The 18,454-nt window shown below is 36.3% G+C and overlaps 1 protein-coding gene across 2 annotated transcripts in view; it reads left to right on the forward strand.

The window, feature by feature from the left end:
* The window catches only part of LOC149819655 (glutamine--fructose-6-phosphate aminotransferase [isomerizing] 1-like), a 64,654-nt gene that overhangs the window by 16,473 nt on the left and 29,727 nt on the right, over positions 1–18,454 (forward strand). For both annotated transcript variants that reach the window (XM_089983855.1, XM_089983856.1), the window contains exons 2-4: positions 11,272–11,444; positions 12,928–13,036; positions 13,177–13,322. In XM_089983855.1, coding sequence (XP_089839981.1) covers positions 11,272–11,444; positions 12,928–13,036; positions 13,177–13,322 — 428 coding nt within the window. The remainder of the gene's footprint in view (positions 1–11,271; positions 11,445–12,927; positions 13,037–13,176; positions 13,323–18,454) is intronic.

Raw genomic sequence — 18,454 nt, forward strand, 5'->3', positions numbered from 1 at the left:
TAATGATTGTATTCTTGGAAAAATGAGAAGTATGCCTTTTGAACAAAGATCTATGTTTACTTATAAATCTTTCAAAATCGTTCATTTCGATGTTTGGGGACTGGCACCAATTGTTTCGAAAGGAGGATTTTCCTATTATGTGATTTTTGTGGATGACTTTTCGAGATACTCTTGGATTTATTTTCTTAGACATAAACATGAAGTCTTTTCATGTTTTAAATCATTTCATATGGTGATTAAGAATCAATTTAACAATAATCTTAAGAAATTCAGAAGTGATTTTGGAGGACAATATCTCTCCAATGAATTCAAGAAGTACTTTGAAGATAGTGGTATTGTTCAGCAAAGGTCTTGTCCTAAAACCCCTCAACAAAATGGGTTGGCCGAAAGAAAACATAGACATATCATCGAAACCACTCAAACACTTCTTATATCCCAAAACATTCCTAAAAACTTTTGGGCCGAGGTGGCTCTTGCTTCTGTGTACCTTATAAATCGTTTACCATCTAGGAATCTGGGTAAAATTTCTTCTTTTGAAGTTTTATATAAAATGGAACCTGATTATAACAGGTTACGAGTCTTTGGTTGCAAATATTTTATTCTTACAGATAAGAATGATAAACTTTCTCCTAAGGCTATTCTCTGCGCTTTTCTTGGATATTCCGAAACTCAAAAAGGGTTTCGATGTTACGATCCTAGAAATGATAAGTTATACGTCTCAAGAAATGTAACATTCTTGGAAAATGGGAGTGGCTTTGAAAAAGATAATTCTCACTACGAAAATGTTGACTATTCTTTCTTATTTGACTTACTGTCTAGTAACGATGATATGTCTAGTGATGATGAAAAAGAAGTAGATATTGAAGAATTTAACTCACCCAATATTCAAGGAGATAGAATCTCAAATAACCCAATAACCTATTTTCGCAGAAATCGAGATACTTTCAGAAGGGTTATTAAGCAATATGATGAGTCTGTTCCTACTTATGATCATAGACGATCTGAAAGAAATAGGAGACCTCCAACTCAATTTGTCTCTTTTGACTCTTTTTCACCTAGATATAGGGCTTGTCTTAGTGCCATTCACTCTTACTTTGAACCAAAAAACTTCGAGGAAGCCAAAAAACGTGTAGAGTGACAAGAAGCTATGGAGAATAAACTCAAAGCTCTTAGGAAAGTTGAGACATGGGAATTCCAAACTCTACCTGTTGGAAAGAAAATTATAGGTTGTCGCTGGGTATTTAAAGTTAAGACTAGGAGCGATGAATCTCTGGATTGATATAAGGCTCGCTTAGTCGCGAAAGGATATGGCCAAGAATATGTCATTGACTATGGAGAAACTTTTGCTCTCGTAGCTTGAATGGTTATAGTCAGATGTCTTATCACTATTGCGTCTATTAAAAAATGAAAAAAAATTCAAATAAATGTAAAAAATGCCTTTCTAAATGGTGATCTTAATGAAGAAGTTTATATGGATGCCCCACCAGGCATGAAAATTCTTAAAGATAAAATTCTTCGCCTTCAGAAAGCCCTCTATGGTTTGAAACAGGCTCTGAAAGCCTGGTATGACAGATTTAACAATGTAATGTTAGAAAATGGTTTTTCTTCCTTTTATATTGATACTGCATTATTCATTAAAAAATCTGATGCAGGGATTATGATATTATTACTTTATATTGACGATATATTAATCACATGTGATGATGTTCAAGGAGTCAAGGGTATTAAATCCGTCTTGACTTCGAAATTTGAAATGTCAGACTTAGGTTTTCTGACATATTTCCTTGGAATTGAGGTTGCTTACTCTCAACGTGGTTATTTTTTATCTCAATCTAAACTTGATTGTGAGATTATTGACAGGTTAGGAATTTTTTATGACAAAATTTGCGAAACTCCTGAAACAGTGGGCTCAAAAATGAAGATTGATGACGGGATTCCTCTGACCGACCCCACTCCTTACATGCAATTGGTAGGCTCGTTGATGTATCTTAGCATCACTCGGCCTGATTTGTCACATGCGATTCACATTGTCAGTCAGTTCCAGCATGTTCCCACAACGGTTCACATGAATGTTGTTCTTCGCATCATCAGATATCTTAAAGGAACTGTAAACAAGGGAGTATTTTTGTTTTTTTCTTCTGAATTAAAGTTAATTGCTTATACTGACTCAATTGGGGAGGTAACCTTAATAATCGTCACTTCAGTTTCTGTGTTTTCTTAGGAGAATCATTGATTTCCTGAAGATGTAAAAAACAACAGAAGGTCTCTCTGTCTTCCACCGAAGCAGAATATAGAGCCATGGCGTCCACCACCATGAAAATTGTATGGATTCGGCGTCTTCTAAAAGATATGGGAGTTCACATTGGAGAACCAACAAAGTTATGCTGCGACAATAAAAGTGCAATTTATATTGCCAAGAATCACACTTTCCATGAGCGAAGCATATAGAAATAGACTGTCACTATGTCCGAGAGGAATATTTGAAGAAGGTCATTGATCTCTCGTACGTGACGTCTGAATATCAATTGGTGGACTTCTTCACTAAGGCACTTTGTTCGCCTAGGTTTCACTTTCTTTTTGGCAAACTTGCGGTCATCACACCGTAAGTTTGAGGGGGGGTGTTAAAATGTACATGTATATATATATATACACACACATATCTCTCTCTATAAAATATATATATATATATATTCTATTATAATACCCGAAAGGGTATTTCTGTAATTCTCCCTTTTACACATATTCCCTTTGGAATTATGCTTGTAATTTTTTCTTTATTTTTCTTTTTCTCTTTTTATTTTTTATCTTTTTATTTTTTGTTTTTGGTTTTTGAATCACATTGGGGGCCTCCCAATAGAGTCGTTGGGGCCCCCCAACGACTCCTTTGGGAGCCTCCATGTTGGCTCCTCTTGAGTGAATGCGTATATATAGGGGTGCTCCCCCTTTGTAAAAATAAGCTTGAGAGTCTCAAGCATTTCTTTCTTGTTAATGCATTCAACGCATGCCTTTGTGCATGTTTGTTTATTTTACGCTTGTATCCGTATTTGTTCAAGTGTTGCTTGAATACATTTGAGCACATCTTTTGTAAAGTATTAGTGTTTGGATGTGTATTGTCTCTTTGTGGACATTTTCACACATCTCACAAGAACAATGCAAAATATTAAATATCTTGCAATTAAAAATATGCCTTAAGACTCATACTTTCATATTACATAAACAAAAACAAAACAACCAAGTTTATGAACAATTAAGTGTTAAATAACCAAGTTCCTTGAGTAAAAAAATAGTGGAAATGCACTCTTGAGAAAATTGCAAAAGCCCTCTCCCTAGAGCTAGTGATCGTCCCTCAAATTGCTCTCATGACTCGTAGGGTGCTGATTTTTCCTCTAATGACCTATACACAAATGAGGGAGTCGGCTCTCAAAAGGTATTTAAAACCCCTAAGTTAAAAAGTAAGTTTCGACTTCTTTTAAAGTGTGCCGATACCGTATCGTACGATATGCCCTGTATTGCAGGATCAATATAAGGGTGTATTGTATGATACACTCAATACAAGTACAATACACACTCATATCATGATACAAGGCATGAGTGTATATTGTATCGAGAACCTCAATAGTAACGATATGTATTGTACCGTATCATACGATACAATATGATACTTAAACACTAGTTAACAGTAAAAATCAGTTAGGACGTTTTATATATATATATATATATATGAGTAAACATTGGCTACTAAAGAAGGTACAAAACTAATGACTACAAATCACCTTTTTCTTAAAAAGTTTATGATATTTTGTAGTTCAAATGTTGTGGATGTGATCTACATTGTTTGTTTAGTAGGAAACTTGTTTTGAATCATGTGATTATAACAAGTAATTAGGTTTTTAAAGGTTCCAAAAATCAACGGCCCACAATGTGTCAAAATTTCATAACTCAAAAGATCACATTTTTACATCAGAAAAGTACAATCCAAGGCTTGATCCTTAGCAAAAAAACCATGCTGAACACATATGTGTGGTTAGATTGAGTCGATACAACTTGCACCTATCATTTGTAGCTCACTAGTTCTGTACATTCATTAGTAGCCAATATTTACCCTGTATATATATGAGACAGGAGTATCGTTGGATGCCCCATCGTCAGATAGGGGCCGCGGTGCAAAAATGGTCTTTAGCGGTGGTTGTGACTGTCGTTAAAGACCTTAATTATATTGCACTTAAGGCCATATGAGCGGAAATGCAGTGCGCGGCCACGTGTCCGCTCGTTCGACATTACTCCCGTCTCAAGGAACTTACACCTTGTTCTAGTACTATATATAGCTATATGAGTTGTTAATAGCTGTCTACTGTGAGAAATCAGATGTGGGAGTCACCTTACTATCGTAGCAAGAGATAGAGAGAGAGGTAAGAGGGAAGAGAGAAAAAAATGTTTAGCGGCAATGATGTCTTCTCCCCTTTCCATTGATATTTATATGTTGTACGAGTGGTACAATACAGTACAATAGTACAATACAGTACAGTATGCTGTACAATACAGTACAATACAGTACAGTAGTACAATACAGTACAATAGTACAATACAGTACAGTATGTTGTACAAGTGGTACAATACAGTACAGAAATATATTCATTTACATATACATATTTAACAGCCTCCCTCAAGTTGAGGATGATCTTCAATCATGCTCAACTTGCCCTTAAGTAACCAAAATTGATGACTAACCAATCCTTTGGTGAAGATGTCTGCTACTTGGTCTTCTGATCTGACATACGAAGCCTCAATTTCTTCTGTTTCAATCTTTTGTCTAACAAAATGCTGATCAATCTCAATGTGCTTCGTGCGACAATGATGAATAGGGTTAAAAGAAATATTAATGGCACTTTGATTATCACATAAAAGCAGAGAGGAAGAGATAGGTTCATTCAACTCTTGAAGAAGATGCCGTACCCAAGTGACATCAGCTGTCCCTGCTGCCATTGCCCTGTACTCTGCCTCAGTGCTGGATTTAGCAATGGCCTTTTGTTTCTTACTACTCCAAGTGACAATATTTGGGCCAATAAAAACACAATATCCTGAAACCGACCTACGCTCATCAGGGTCCCCACCCCAATCTGCATCACAATATGTAAGTAAACGGTGTCCTGTAGTGAAGCTTTCATCTTTGTGATAGAGCAATCCATCTCCAATAGTCCCTTTCAGATATCTGAGAATACGCTTAATACATTCCATATGACAATCAGTGGGAGCATGCATAAACTGAGATGCTTGATTTACAGCATAAGCAATGTCAGGTCTTGTAAATGTAAGATATTGCAACATACCAACAATGCGGCGATATAAAGTGGAATCATGATATAATTGGCCTTCTTTTGCACTAAACTTATGATTTAAGACAGATGGGGTGCTGAGAGGTTTACAATTAATCATACCAGTGGTGTGAAGAATGTCAAGAGTATACTTGTGTTGACTTAGAGTGAGTCGATCATCTTGTCTATCGACTTCAACTCCCAAGAAGTATCGCAATGGGCCTAAGTCCTTCATCTTGAATTTGGCCATGAGTAAAGACTTGACCAAGGCAATATGTGCATCATCACTCCCAGTGATAATGATGTCATCAACATATATAAGAACCCAAGTAGTAACATGATCATTCTTATACATAAATAAAGAATGATCAAGTATACTCTTAGAAAAGCCATGCTGCTAAATTTCCATGGAGAAACTCTCAAACCAAGACCGAGATGCCTGTTTTAAACCATAAAGAGACCTTCTCAATTTACAAACCCATGTAGCCGCATCATGTTCACTATATCCAGGAGGTTGCTCCATATACACCTCTTCCTTCAAGTCCCCATGTAGGAACGCATTCTTGACATCCAACTGGCTAAGAGACCAACCATGCTGAAGTGCCAAAGTGAGGATCACACGAATGGTGCCAATTTTGACAACAGGGCTAAAAGTTTCCTCATAATCTTGCCCATATTGTTGTGTGAATCCGCGTGCAACAAGGCGAGCTTTATATCTTTCAATGCTACTATCTGGTTTACGCTTGATCTTGTAAACCCATTTGGAACCAACAACATTTCTATCAACAGGTCGAGGAACAATATCCCATGTATGACATTCATGAAGTGCTGCCATTTCTTCGTTCATAGCTTCAACCCAAGCTCGAGAATGGGTTGCCTGATGGAAAGTAGACGGCTCTTTCTTTTTGGCTACATTGGTTAGAAACAACTGAAAGTCAAGAGAAAAATTGTTGTAACTAACCCAACGATGGATAGGATGCCTTTCACGTGTGGATCGTCGAAGAGGGGGAGCCTCGTGAGATGGAGTTGAAGGGGCTCCTCGACGGGCATAAACCAAACCTGAAAACCGTGAAGGTGCATCCTGGATGATGGAGTTGTCTGCTTCAAACTGAATTGGTTCATCAACAACAGGATCTCTGATAGAGTCATATAGCAAAGTATCACAAAGCCATGGATCATAAGTAGTTTGCTCATATACCTGAGAAGTATCACAAGTGCTGAAATGGTCATCATCAAAAACAACATTTCTAGACACCTTAATCTTACCCAAAATAGGATCATAACATCTATATCCTTTATACCCATCGGCATATCCCAGAAATCTGCACTGAACTGCTCTGTCCTGAAACTTGTTACGTAAAGAATGATCCACATGGACATAACAAATGCATCCGAAAGCATGCAAATCATCATAAGAAGGGTGAGAACCGTGAAGCAAATAATAAGGAGACTGATCTCCTAATAATTCCATAGGCAACCTGTTAATGATATGCACTGCAGTGTGAAAGGCCTCAGTCCAAAGAGAGAAAGAAATATCAATATTGTGCATCATACTTAACGCGGTTTCAACAATATGCCGATGCTTACGTTCTGCTACTCCATTCTGTTGTGGAGTGTAAGGACAAGAGGAGTTACGTGTGATGCCATGGTCCTTTAAATATTCACTAAAATCATGAGATATGTATTCTGCACCACCATCACACTGGAAATAAGTGATATTTGAATTGAAAAGGTTCTGAACAAGAGCATGGAATTGTTTGAAAAGTTTGAACACTTCAGATTTAGATTTCATAAAGTAAATCCAAGTGTAACGAGTGAAAGAGTCAAGAAATAACACATAATAACGAGAGCCAGATAGAGATGAAACAGGAGCTGGGCCCCAAACATCAGAGTGAATAATTTCAAATGGCTTGGAAGCTCTTTTATTGATACTTTGAAAGGGAAGTACATGACTCTTGCAGACATTACAACTAGGACACTTATGATCTAATTTGACTTTGGGAATAAAACCCTGAGAAGACAATTTGTCAAGGAACCCTTGACTACAATGACCTAACCGACGATGCCAAGAAACTGGCTTATTACATTGCATAACAGAAGAAGACTGACTCAAATAAGCAGGAAAAGATGGAGACACGGTAGATGACGTCTTCAAAGTCCCGGGGGCTGCTTCGAAGACGTACATGTTTCCGCGTCGTTCACCCTTAGCGAGCATCTTCTTGGTTCGAAGGTCCTTAAGACAAACAGAAGACGGAGTAAATTCCATGGATGAATTTGTTTCATCAACCAATTTAGAAACAGATAAAATGTTTTTCTCAATGGCAGGAGTGAGTAAGACATTTTTCAATGGTAGTGTAGATTTTGACAAAGAGAGAGATGCATTTCCAGTATGAGAAATAGGGTGGTGGGAACCATCTCCCGTGACAATAGTGCCAGTGCCAATATAAGGAACCATGTTGGAAAGTTTACCTGCATCAGAAGTAACATGTGCGGCTGCTCCAGAATCAATATACCAAACTCCATCATCATTCTGACGCAAATTCATGTTGTTAAATGCAGTCATCAGAATTTGTTGCACATCATGTGGCAACCCTGCACTCTGTCCCTGATCAGTACCCTGATGTGCTCGAAAATTTCCCTGCGGCTGCCCCTGAAACTGTCTAACATTCATCTGTCCAGCTCTTGGTCCTGGCCTCCCTGCCTTGTTGCGATTCTGTGGGTTGTGCCAACAATCTGCTTTCACATGGCCACGCTTGTTGCAATGGAAGCAAGTAGGGACACGGGTACCTCTAGTGGCAGGTGGAGCAGTAGGAGTAGGAAGGAGTCCTCCACGGCCCATATGAGCAGCAGGTGGACGAAATGAGGTAGACCCAGATGTAAACATGATAGGATGAGGATCATCAATAAGATGATCTTGAGTCAAACTAACTTCATACTCTAGGAGTTTGGCCTGTAAATCCTCAAAGCATGAAAGTGTAGAGGCAACCTGTAATGCAGTGCAAAACATACGATATTGGGGCCCAAGGCTTCCCAATACCTGCTGAACAACATCTCTGTCAGAAACAGGATATCCAATAGCGGCCAACTGATCAATGATAATTTTGATATCCCCTAGAAATTCAGTAATGGTCTTAGTTCCCTTTCGCATAGATTGGAACTGCCATTTCAGTTGAAGTGCACGTGATTCAGAAACCTGTGAATAAGAGTGAGCAAGATGTCTCCATAGTTCTGCAGCAGTAAAATGGTCAGAGATAGTTTGTAATATACGATCAGATAACGTGGCAGTCAAATAGGCAACCACAGATTGGTCCTTCTGAAACCAAACATCATACGCAGGATTTGGAATAGCAATGCAACTCACCTTCCCATCATTACCAGTTACCTTGCGTAATAGTCATAGGTGGGGCGGGTGATCCCCCATCCAGATGCCCTGAAAGACCATGACTTCGGATAAACGGCAGAATTTGGCGTTTCCAAAGTAAGTAGTTATCATGAGTTAATTTGTGAGAAACAAGTTGAGAAAGAAATCCGGGGCTGATTTTAGAATCCATAAGGAAGAAGATCAAAGATGAATCAAACAGCACGACAGAAATTCGTAGGTTGTACGGACAGAACCGTACGGACAGAAATTTTTGAGTTTTGGAAATCACGATTTTTTAGTTAATCGTGCAGAATGTACGATTTATCAACTATATTGCAAGAAATAGATAAGAAATCACAAGAAGTTTGAGAAAAGAGGCACTTTTGAGAAATGAGGGTTCCCAAATTTGGGGAAAACAGAAATTAGGGTTGATAAAATTGGGGATAACAGAATATATAAGAAGGAAAAGATGCACGATATGAGGAAATGAAGAAACGACGTCGAAATATAGTGATTCAACGGAGAAACAACAGAGAAAAGATGAAAAAAAAAAACACTTTCCTTGAGAACGCCCAAAAACGCACGTCAAGGTCCTTAGGGGCCTTCTAGATGATCGTGATTACCACGCCCTTGGCTCTGATACCATGTGAGAAATCAGATGTGGGAGTCACCTTACTATCGTAGCAAGAGATAGAGAGAGAGGTAAGAGGAAAGAGAGAAAAAAATGTTGGGCGGCAATGATGTCTTCTCCCCTTTCCATTGATATTTATATGTTGTACGAGTGGTACAATACCGTACAATAGTACAATACAGTACAGTATGCTGTACAATACAGTACAATAGTACAATACAGTACAGTATGCTGTACAATACAGTACAATACAGTACAATAGTACAATACAGTACAGTATGCTGTACAAGTGGTACAATACAGTACAGAAATATATTCATTTACATATACATATTTAACATCTACCACCAGCCTACCCATTTTTTGAAACGATTTTTCATGTTTTCCTTAAATTTGACCATACAGATGTGTTCTATATGCTTGATTTTATAGAAATGGACTCTTGGATTGTCCGATTCCAACCCATGGGTAGGTTTTTATAAGGTTTAAAAATCAATGACTTAAAATTTTTATAAATATTCAAGGCTTAAAAATAATTTTTTTTATCGAAAAACGTGATCCAATTATCATTTCCTCACAAATCGACCATGCTGGACATATCTGCTAGGTCAAATTTGCCAAAAACTTGAAAACACCTATTCGCTTGTAGTAGGCTGCTATCACTTTTCATATATATATATATATATATATATATATATATATAGGGTTAATCTACCATTAAACCAGTTAGGTTTAACGTTAGATGGATTCAACCTTATGAAAATGACTAAAACACATTAAAAAATGGCATTGTTTAAAATGCAAGGTTACTTTTTGAGGTAAAAAAGGTAACTTTGATAGCTTCATAAAGTTACTTTTTTGGAAAAGGTGTTTGACTTTTCAATCCCCTCAAAGTTCAAAATAGGTATAATGCATAAAAAAAGTAACCTTGCATTTTAAAAAATACCATTATTTTAAGGGTATTTTAGTTATTTTTATAAGGTTGAATCCATCTAATGTTAAACCTAATTGGTTTAATGGTAGATTAACCCCCATAAATAAATAAATAAATAATATATATATATATATATATATATATATATATATATATATGCCCTCATTCTGCCCCGTTGGGCCTCTTCAAAAATCATAGTTTTCGGTATTTTTTCTCACATCGAACACTATAGACGTGATCTATAGGTTTTGTTTAGTGAGAACTGGCTTTTGGATCACCGGAATCTGACCTGTATACAGGTGTTTCCGGTGATCCGAAATCAATGGCCATGAAGGGATCATTTTTTTCCGGCTCATAAAAATACATTTTTCGTCAAAAAAAACATGATCCAAGAGTCAATTTCCACTAAATCGAGCATGTTAAACACATCTAACAGTTCAGATCTATGATAAAACACTTCAAACTATGGGGCTTAACCGGGTTGAACGACAAAAGAGGGCCTATATATATATGAGTAGTTGATAGCTGCCGACCACCAGGCTACCTGGTTTTTGAAAGCGTTTTCCATGCTTTCCTTAAATCTGACCATATAGATATGTTCTACATGCTTGATTTTGTAGAAATGGACCCTGTGATCATCCGATTCCAACACATGTAGGTTTTTATAAGGTTTAAAAATCGATGTTTTAAAAATTTCATAAATATTCAAGGCTTAAAAAATCATTTTTTATCGAAAAAACATGATCTAATTGTCATTTCCTCACAAATCGACCATGCTGAACACATCTGCAGGGTCAGATTTGTGAAAAAGAATATAAAAACACCTGTTCTCTCACAGTAGGCGGTAGGCAGCTACCGTTTTTCTTATATATATATATATATATATATAAAGTCGTAAGTGATTGGAGTCAGATTTTTTTATGCATCTGTGGCCATTTGTTTATTTCTCTGGTGATTTATACTTCACTTTTATGTGGCTGTTACAAACAATAATTATTTATCTCATTTTCTTTTCCAATTCTGGGGTTTGTAGAGGTTGATGCAGCAGATTTGAAATTGGATCAGACATTTTCAGTGCATGCGGGTATTGCTCACACACGATGGGCAACACATGGCCCACCATCGCCACAAAATAGTCATCCGCAATCATCAGGAGAAGGGAATGCATTCTTAGTTGTTCACAATGGGATCATTACCAATTACCTGGTATAAATTTTTACCTGGTGTACATCCTTTCTCTTTGGTTTGAAATTGAAAACATAAAACTGCATTTGGCCTCAACCCATATTTTAAAATAGCAATTCTGAAGCCTTCCATATTATGGAAGTAAAGAACCTTCAATGCAAATACTTACTGAAGTTTATAGCACATTCAGCATAAAATGATCATGCTTCACAACTAGCCACTTGTAACTAATTACCATCTTTATTGTTTGCAATTCTGGCATCAATTACTGGGGTTAAAAAATGATTAATTGGAGAGAATATTCTCAAACAATGAATCCATAGACAGAATTTGGGATGATATATAATCACAAACTTAGCATTTGGAGATTTTCCATTGAGAACTTAGTTGTTTCTTTAATTCTTTTTCTTCTTCCTCTCACCCCAAAAGCCTTTTTTTTCGTTCTTCTTTTGCTTTTCCTTTTTACCTTTTTATTTATTTTTCTTCTTCCTCCTCCTTTCACCCCTTCTGCTTCTCTTTTTCTTCCTCTTCCTCTTCTTCTTCTTCTTCCTTTCCCCCCCTTTTTTTTTTCTTTTTCTTTTTTTTCCTTCTTATTTTTTCTTTTTTCTTCTTCTTCATCTCGCCCCTCCACTCTTCTTTTCTTTTCTTTCGTCCTTTGTCTCCCTTTTTATCTTTTTTCCTTTTTTTTATATTTTTTGTTTACATGTATGCATGCGTTTTTTGACACACACAAATACACACATATATAAAATATAATTGTCCATTATTTGGACTTGTAAGTATTCTACACTTTGTTATTTGTAATTCTGCTTACTTCATTACAGTGATAACCTTTTTTTTGAAGGACGTGCTTTGAAAGAATAGAGAATAAAGAAACTAAAAAGAATAAAGCAAGGGAAGAAGGAAGAAAGAAGGAAATAGGAATAAAGAAGATAACCTTTTTCAGCAGCCTCTGGTTGATAGGCTTATTCTCGCCCTTCTCTGATACCATGTTAGATTTGGCAGAGTTGAACCCTCAGGTTACAAGAGAGAGAAGAAGAAAGAATACAAGAAAGCTCTAGGTGACATCCTAAGATTCATTATTGGGGGGACATCCCTAGAGGTGTATTTATAGGAGTAAAGTAGTGATACATCAGGACTCCTTTACACAGTTACATCAGGACTCTTTTGTAAAATACAAGACTTTGAGTTGGACTATATCTCATCCCAGCTAGGTTCCTATTATGGGTAAGACTTCTCATGCCACATCATCTGACACATCACACTTATGACATGTGTCATCATGATACGTGTCCTATGTCACATCACCTAGTCTTTACACATTACACCCTGTACCACTTTAGCTCTGTTCTTTTCAAATTCTTTCTCTTTGTGACACTTCTGGAATATCACCAACCATGGATAAAGCAAGCAAAATAATCTCATTTATCCGATCCCAAACTGATGTTATTGAGATAAGGCACCATTTTCACTTGATTCTGAGCCTTCATTATTATATCATCAGGTTCTGAAGGAAACGTTGGTTCGTCATGGGTTCAATTTTGAATCAGAGACAGATACTGAAGTTATTCCGAAGCTGGCAAAGTTTGTCTTTGACAAGTTGTCAGAGCAAGGTGATTTTCTTTGACCTTTCAGAAGATCCTCTCTCTCTCTCCATTCTCTTTGCTAGTCATTTTTTTTGCTGACTCTTTAGTATTGATTTGTCTTTCCCCCAAAATGGGAATATACTTTAGTTTAAACTCTTTTTTTGCAGGTGACCAGCCAGTCACCTTCAGTCAAGTTGTTTTGGAAGTTATGAGGCAGCTCGAGGGAGCATATGCACTGATATTCAAGAGCCCACACTACCCGAATGAGTTGATTGCATGCAAACGTGGGAGTCCATTGCTTCTTGGCCTAAAAGTAAGTTTTTCTGGCACAATGTGGGAAGTTGTAATTTTTTGTACCATTTGGGAAGACATTGGTATCTACACTGAAGCTGCTGATTGTTCAATACTTGAAAATTGTTTTATTAATCATGAAATATTGTTTCTAAAAAAAAATATTTTTATTTTCTTGATGTTTACTTAAAAATTTATTGTAGCTATAAGGAGCATGGGACTTCTACCCCTTTTACTTGAATTTGCCACCTATGTGAGCCTCCCTGTTAACATATGTATGCAACTATTTATTTGTTGCTTGTCCACATCATGATCAATTATTTGTGGTATCAAGTTGGTGTACATGTCTGAAATGACATTTTGTATTATACTATTAGTAATCTTTCTTAGCCTGTTTCTTTTTTATGGGTCTTTTAGTTGTTCATATAAAAACATCGAATGCTTAGAAACAGTCACTGTCCCATTTTCTGTTCCTCGTGATGCATTTATTAAAGAGATTTATCTACTTGCTTGCATGAACTAGACTATGATATGTTTTTTCTACTTCTGTTAGGATGACTATTGTACGGAAATGAGTTGTGCATTGTCAACCCACCCTTTACCCTACACAGTTACATAACATATGAGACATACAGACAGATGAACTTAAATCACCTTTCTCTGTGTCTATGCCCTTGTGCATGCATCCATATACACATGCAGAATTGCAGATGGATCACTTCAGTGAATATCAAAAGCTTTACTTCTTAACTACTGTACTCATAACAATGTGTCTTTCAAAATACAATTTCAGAAGTTATTCCTCCATGATGTGAATCAGCTGTAGATTGACTCTTTAGGTTATTTTTTGGACAACAATTTCATACCATGACCAAAGATCATGGAACAAAAGTATTCCTTATAGTCAGATAGACTGAAATATGTAGATGTAAATCTGAGTGTAGAAAGTCTAGGATAGACCCTTGGAAATGTCAGCATCTCTGCTTATTCTGAAATTCCAGCTCCCTACAATTGGATTTAAACGAAGATTCCAAAAACAGGCTCTGAGTGGCTATATAATCCATTGAGAAAGGTTGTGTAATTGTAACACACCAATCTGGGACCTCGAGAGTCAAAGTCCGGTTGGTATTACTTCCCAAAGAGAAGGCATACATAGTTACTTCCCAAAGAGAAGGCATACATAGTTCATACATAGAAAGCAGAAAATATTGCTAATTTTTTTTCTTTTTCTCATAAACTCAATTTCTTTAATAAAGTTCCTCATTCATAACATGTGAAAATAATAACTACATGAATGTTCAATGACAAGAAAATAAAAACTAACAGGTACTTTGCTGCAAGTTGGAGTAGCTGATCACGTCCTGCTTGCGCTAGTGTGCCTGAAACCTACAATTGTGATTATATAGGGGGTGAGTGTACAACTCAATAAAAAATATTTATAAGCAAATAATGACTTTAACTTACAACTGTAGTGAGCTCTAAACGCCTAACGTGAGTTTAGTTTTTGACACACCACATAAGGTTTGTATGTTTTAAATTTTCCTTTTAACTCTCTCAATCAAACACTCACTCACAATAGACTATAACACTAGGTTGGTTATACTGGTCATAGCCGTCTATAGGCATAACAACCCACGTAGAACTTCCTAATTCTATATTGTTGGCCAGACTATGAACCATACACTCCCATTAATCCTCGGATCACCAAGCACGACAGTGAAACAACAAGGGGGGATTCACCGGTAGCTAGTCGGTGTTAAAATGTGTATATATATATACTCTTTATTTTCTCATTGTACATTCAAATACCCGATAGGGGTATTTTTGTAATTATTCTGTACTTTTTTTACTTTTAGGTTTTTTTCTTTTTTATTTTATTTTTATCTTTTTATTTTTTAAACCTTGTAATTGGACACTAGGGGCCCCACCATCTAGTCATTGGGGCTCCTAACAACTAGAAGGGAGCCCCAAGTGGTCCCTCTCTCTCCTTTTTTCCTCTACAAAAATAGGGATTTCCCTCTTTTATGGTAAGGGTTTTTCAGCCCACTTTATCTCTCTCTTCAATACATTTTTGCCTTTTAGGCATTTTATCCCTTAGTGGGTTATTTGTGCACTTTAGGTGCTTGTGTTCTTGGCTCTTTGTTTGACTCTTTTAAAGAGTTCTTTGGATTATTGGTGCTTCCGTTATTTTCATTACATGGTATCAGAGCCATTGGATTTTCAATATTCTTGAAAGATCTTTGGAGCTCTTCGTATTCTATCTTTCCCATCATCAATGGAGCATGAATCAAGAGTTGAGCTCTCCTTCAAACTCAATGGCGCAAACTATCTTATGTGGGCATCGGTTATGGAAAATCATCTAAGAGGTAAGAAGTTGTGGGGCTTTGTGATGGACATCACTCTTGAACCCACCTTAAAGCTCACCAAAATTGAATGAGGTGTTGAAAGAGCTCTAGATGGAGATGATTGCATCAAAGCCATTGATGAACACCAATCCAAGGTAGAAGATTGAGAAAGTAACCATGCCAAAATTTTAGCATGGTTCATGAACAATGTTGATATTAAAAATTGTGCCAATATTGCAAAATTTAGGAGAGTCAATGAAGCATGGTTTTTCCTTAAAGGTATGTATATCCAAAAAGATCTAGCTAGACAATTTTTTTGTGAAGAAAAGATTAGATCTACTAGACAAGCGGACATGAGTGTCCGTGATTATTTTAGTGCTTTAACCCCTCTTTGGGATGAACTCGCTCTTCTTGAGCCCAAGTGGGTGGCTCAGAAGATATTGAGCTTAGAAGAAAACAAATTGAAAAAGAGCATTTCTTTCAATTTCTTCATGGGCTTAGGCCGAAATTTGAACAAGTGAGGGCATCTTTTTTTCATAGAACTAAAGCCTTACCTATTGAAGATGCTCTTGCCGAAGTATGCCAAGAGGAAACTCGTCTTGGCATAAGCCTTAAGAATGATGAAATTTTGGTCGTTACTAGGCCGAGAACCAATGCAAAAGCATATAGACCGCCCCATTTTTCAAAAAATAATGGGTATAAAAAGGGAGTGATTTGTCACTATTGTAATGAACCGGGGCATATTAAGCCGGTTTGTCCAAAGCTTAAAGGAAAGGTGGTCGCGGTTGGAGAAAACACTCCAAAGAAGGAAGAAGAAATATCAATGGAGGAGATATCAAAGAAACTATTTGCCAAATTTTCGAAGTCCTCCAACATCTTCTGAAGACTTCTTCAACATCAACTTCTGGAGTCGCCATTGCCTACTCATCATCACCTCCAGGTATGTGGATACTAGACTCCGATGCTTCTTTTCATATGACATCTCATAAAAATTCTCTTTCAAATGTTTTTTTTGACCCTATATCTTTGTATGTTTCAACGACCGATGGGACATCTTTAAAAATTGAAAGTATTGGAACACTTGACTTGAAATCCTCTCAAAAGTTTTTTGTTCCTAAAGTAAGAGTTGTTCCAAAAGTTAACTTAAATATTTTTTCGGTGTCTCAAATTACCGATCATGGTTGCCAAGTCTCTTTCTCACCTAAAGATTGCACCCGTGCAGGATCTCCAGTTAGGGAAGCTGATTGGGCAAGGCCATAGGCGGGGTGATATTTATTTTATAGATTTTTTTACTCTTCCATCTAAAGTTATTTTGTAATTTTATAAATGTCAAAAGTATTGAAGTTTGGCATAAAAGACTTGGTCATCCAAACTTTTTAAAGATGTCTCTTTTTTCTTTTTTGGACAATACTTGTAAAGACAAATACATGACTTGTAAAGATTGCATTTTTGGGAAATCTAAAGCTATTCCATTTCCTCAAAGAAATTATGTTCTCACACGGCCGTTCGAACTTGTTCATTTCGATGTATGGGGTCCCTCTCCTGTTGTATCTAAAGGAGGTTTCTCATATTACGTTGTCTTTATTGACGATTTTACTCGATTTACATGGATTTACTTCCTAAACCGTAAATATGAGGTTTTCTTTTTTTTTAAAGAATTTCATGCAATGGTTAAAAATCAATTTTTAAGAAACCTGTCCATTCTTAGATCTGACTCGGGAGGTGAATACATGTCCAATGATTTTCAAAGCTATTTGAAAGAAAATGAGATTTTTCATCAACGTTCTTGTCCAAACACTTCGCAACAAAATGGTCTTGCGAAAAGAAAGCATTGACACATAATAGAGACAACAATAACTCTATTAGTTTCCAAAAATATTCCAAAATCCTTTTGGGCCGAAGCTGTTTTGACTTCAACATATTTAATTAATAGAACACCATCGTCTTCTTTGAAAAATCTTTCTTCGTTTGAAAAACTTTATAATATGTCTCACGACTATAAAAGACTAAGAGTTTTTTGATGTAAGTGTTTTGTTCTAACTCACAAAAACGATAAACTTTCTTCAAGAGCAATTGAATGTATTTTCTTAGGATATGGCAAAAAACAAAAAGGTTACCGCTGTTTTGACCTATTAAATAACAAACTTTATATCTCAAAAGACATCACTTTTCTAGAAGAAGAAAATGGTTTTTTGCATAACCTAAATGAAAATGTTGATTATTCTTTTTTGTTTGATTTGTTACCTCAAAAAAAATGCATATACAATCATGTTGAAACTATTGAACCTCCTGAAGCTGCCATTGAGGATCATATTGAACCTCAAAATGATGAGCAACATGATCTACATGAAAACCTAAATGAAAATCTAACAAGTCATACACAAGTTTATACTAGAAGAAATGAAAATAATCTTCCTTGTGCCCTTGAAAAATTCTCTCAAAACAAATCATTAGAAAAATCTTCTCAAAGGAGATCAAATCGTATTTGTAAAATACCTAATATATTTGTATCTTATGATTCTTTTTCTCCAAATTTTCGAGCTTGTTTGTTAGCTCTTCATTCTTTCCTTGAACCATTCCATTATAATGATGCCAAACAATATGCCCATTGGAATGAAGCAATGAAACTTGAACTTAATGCACTTAATAAAGCACAAACTTGGGAAATCATTGATCCCCCTAATGGCAAGAAGGCCATTGGATGTAGATGGGTTTTCAAAGTAAAAACTAAAAGTGATGGTTCTTTAGAAAGATTTAAGGCTCGATTAATAGCCAAAGGATATGCCCAAGAATATATAAGATTCTGTGT

This window comes from Nuphar pumila, chromosome 12 (assembly GCF_984573655.1).
Source record: "Nuphar pumila chromosome 12, dmNupPumi1.hap1.1, whole genome shotgun sequence".
Taxonomy (NCBI): Eukaryota; Viridiplantae; Streptophyta; class Magnoliopsida; order Nymphaeales; family Nymphaeaceae; genus Nuphar; species Nuphar pumila.